Source organism: Nanorana parkeri, unplaced genomic scaffold (genome assembly GCF_000935625.1).
Source record: "Nanorana parkeri isolate BGI_ZX_2015 unplaced genomic scaffold, ASM93562v1 scaffold1750, whole genome shotgun sequence".
Taxonomy (NCBI): Eukaryota; Metazoa; Chordata; class Amphibia; order Anura; family Dicroglossidae; genus Nanorana; species Nanorana parkeri.
The window spans coordinates 212,187-215,654 of NW_017308018.1; the positions used below are offsets into that span (position 1 = coordinate 212,187).

The 3,468-nt window shown below is 38.5% G+C and overlaps 1 protein-coding gene across 1 annotated transcript in view; it reads left to right on the forward strand.

Annotated features, from left to right (window-relative positions):
* Positions 1 to 632: 632 nt before the first annotated feature.
* The window catches only part of NUDT13 (nudix hydrolase 13), a 30,086-nt gene continuing 27,250 nt past the window's right edge, over positions 633 to 3,468 (forward strand). The window contains exon 1 of the mRNA XM_018571409.1: positions 633 to 722. Within this exon, the coding sequence (XP_018426911.1) occupies positions 649 to 722 (74 nt within the window). The 5' untranslated portion in view covers positions 633 to 648. The remainder of the gene's footprint in view (positions 723 to 3,468) is intronic.

A 3,468-nucleotide genomic window follows, 5' to 3' on the forward strand; every position in this document is an offset into this window, starting at 1 on the left:
ATCATAGCACAAAGTCATGGTACTTCAATATACAAAACATAATTTTCGGTACTGGTTGGAACCTGGAATTCAAAATTCTCAGCCGCAGAGGATTTACCTGCGCGGGGGGGTGCGGTGTAAGTGCTGGCAGGCATGCATTCCAGTATATAGACATGTATTCCAGGTGGTTAAAGTGTGGGACACAGGCCGAGAAGCTTGATGGCATACAGCCTGATCATCCGGACAAAACTTTTTTATGTGCTATTCCTATCGTGTTGGATTCCCCTTCATTCCCTGAGATGCAACAGGATGTGAGAGGAGCTCTCTTTATAGGGAAGGATATCAAAAATTAGTTGTCATCAGAGCAGGTCTCCCCAATGGAAAAATTCCCTTTACCTCCTGTTCCAATGACAACTGGAATATTTTTGAATTTCCAATCACTTTCTGTCCCTGTGACAATGTGTATCATGAAAAATAAAGTAAATATCCACTCTGGGGACACAGACAGCAATAAAAGCCTAATAGAGGCTGTAACCCTTCTCTACCCTATGCAACATTTGAATGTTTTGTCTAGAGAAACACTTTAAATGGCCTGACCTTGTTTTTATGCATCATTATTTATTTTCTGGTTTTTGGTGCTTTTTAGGTTGCAGAAAGTAGGAGCAGAAGATGTTTAGTGCTGTTAGATCTCCTACCAGATCCCTTTACGTCAGATGGTGCTCATCCTACATCAAACAGACACGGTAAGTCAGGTTAAGAACATTTTTAGAGCCTGATTTCCTATTTCTTCTGATAATACATGAATATTAAACATTCTTTCTTCTTTCTGAATATATATGGAAAATGAGTGACCTGAATGTTGCATTTTTTTGGCTTGAAATACAGATTTTGGATTTTGTAGAACAGAACAAAATTGATATTTCCTTAGCTTTTAACAAATATTTTTATATAGGTTCCTGCCCTGCTAAACCATTAGGCAATACACAAATATACTTGCAGTTGTTTTAAAGGGGGAATATAGTCTCTATAATGTTATTGCACATACCTGCAGCAGTCTTCCAAACCTTCCAGTCACGTCCAAATCCTAGGTCATTCAGCTTGCCAATTCAAGCTTTCCACTTAGACCTGCCCCCACGCACTCCTATTGGCTTATCACTATGGTGGTCAGCATCACTGGCCACAGGACTTCCAAGGAAGCAGGAAAGAAAGGGTAAGCTTTGCCATTATCAAGACATGCCAATGTTTTGCCTTGCCTAATTGGCCTGAGATTTTTTTTTGTGGCAGAGTGATTTGGTAGTTTGCTGCAGGTAGGTATCTTCAATTCATACATTGCAGTGTTTCCCCCTTCCCTCCAGTGACAGAGTCTCTTTAAATGCTGTAAACAGATCTGTAACAAGGTCTTTTTACTTGCAGTGTTATAGAACTGAAAACAAGGAAACTGAAAAGTACATTTGTTTCAAAGCATTTTAAATATAACACACTAGACCACATTAAAAGGGGTTTACATCCCATATCTACTTCAGACTTTGAAAATCCAACATTGCATCACCTACCCCTGCCACCTAGCTCCTGAGTTTACCAGTGTCTGGGAACCACAGTTATACATATCATCTGTAATAGCACCTTTTGATAAGCCCTAGTTTTAAATGGAACAATATTCATACAGTGATGCTTAAAACACAACTGCTGTACCTGAATGCTTGTTCTTAAAGTGAACATGTGGCCTGACTAAGCACATTTAAGTAGTGGCATATTCTTAACAAGCAGTAAGATCTTTAAAACAAGCTCTCAATGACTTCTAAGCTGCAGTTTCTGTGGAGCAATTCATCCTCAAATGTGCAGCAGAAGCACTGATATCATTCATCAACTCCCCAAAAAGACAGGAGTTTCAACCCTTCCATATTCTATCCAAACTAACTTTTTTTAAGTTTTCAGTAAAGTAAGTCAGGGTTGAAACCCCATCAGGTTGTTTGACACTGCAACATCTGTCACCATTGGAAGATTTTCCCTCACCTGCAGTTCTCACAGTACCTCTAAAATTTAGGATTTCCCCTTACTTTCTGCCTCAGGGACAGCAATCAGTGGAACAAAAAGAGGGGCAAATCTCCCTATTGCTGACATGGACAGCAATAAAAACTTGTCAGAGAGTCCCCACCCTATTCAAAACCAAGAAAGAATGTTTTGCCTTTTGTGTATGCTGTAAAGGAGCAGCTCCAGGACTGTCATTCTCCTTTTAAGAAGCAGATAAAACATAATGGTGAACTTGCTCATGTAGCTTTTTATTTTTATTGAAGAAATGTCAGAGGTGATCCTCTGCAGATTAAAATTGAATATAGTTAGCCATGGACATTTTTATTAGATTTTTTTTTTAAATTACTGTTGGTTTTAAACGCTGAAATATTTATTTGACTTGCCTTCTCTAAATATAAAGAGAACTCTTGAAAGAACACCCAATTGCCATTTAATACTCTGCACTCAGGAATGTCACAGTGTATTTAGCTCTGGGCAAGATCGTATGATGAAATTTCCAGCAGTAAAATAATGTGGCTTGAAAATCTGGTGAAACCAAGCTATTTTTAGAATGAATTCACTGCTTTTTATCTGGTATTTTAAAACATAATTACAGTGTATATAGGAGTGGCACAAAGAAACAGTATGCAAATGACAACCTTATTTCCCTTTCCTCTGTAAACATACCAGCCCACGTGTGCCCACTCAAAAGAGTAACGTTTCATTTTTTTAAGTTTTTGTTTTACTTAATATAAAACAAATGTGAGCATTAAATGTTCGTGGAAATGTAAGTGTAACCAAACTTGTAATGTAAAATCTGCTAGCAGGAAGGTATTTATGGTAGAAGAGACTTTGTTAAGCTGGGCATACACTGCCAGAATTGCGTATGAACGTTCATACGAAAAATCTTGTCAGAACATTCGATAATGCCATCAACCTTGATGAAGGTCGTACTAAATCTTGTTTGATTTTAACATTCGATTTTGGAATGAATGGAGTTTCCTAAAAGAAAACCGTATTCACTGTTCTAATTTTTTTTTGTCACTACGTTCGAAAATGATTGTTTATTTGGACCCTTTAACTATTAGAAAATCAGATGAACATTCAGAAAATGATTGATTTCAAACTGTGTATACCCAACTTAAGTCTCTTCTGCCATTAAACCTCTTGACAGCTGCAATTGCCGGTAGTAAATGTTGGGTGCCAGGACAAAGTAAGTACCATGTGCATGCTCTTATGTCCTCTCGGCCCTGCCATTCAAGAGGGCCAGATACTCACTCCAGATTCAGAAGAATACCAGTAGAAGATGGAAGCAACAGTGATAAGGAGGAACGTGGGCATCCCATCGCTGGAGGGGACACTTTGCAAGGTAAATGTGCCATTATAGACAAATATTCTGTGCAGAAGAGGTAGCCTCCTTTCAGCAGGAAAGGGAGCGCAAGTAGAAAGAGCAACAACCTGTGCTACTGAAGTATTTCA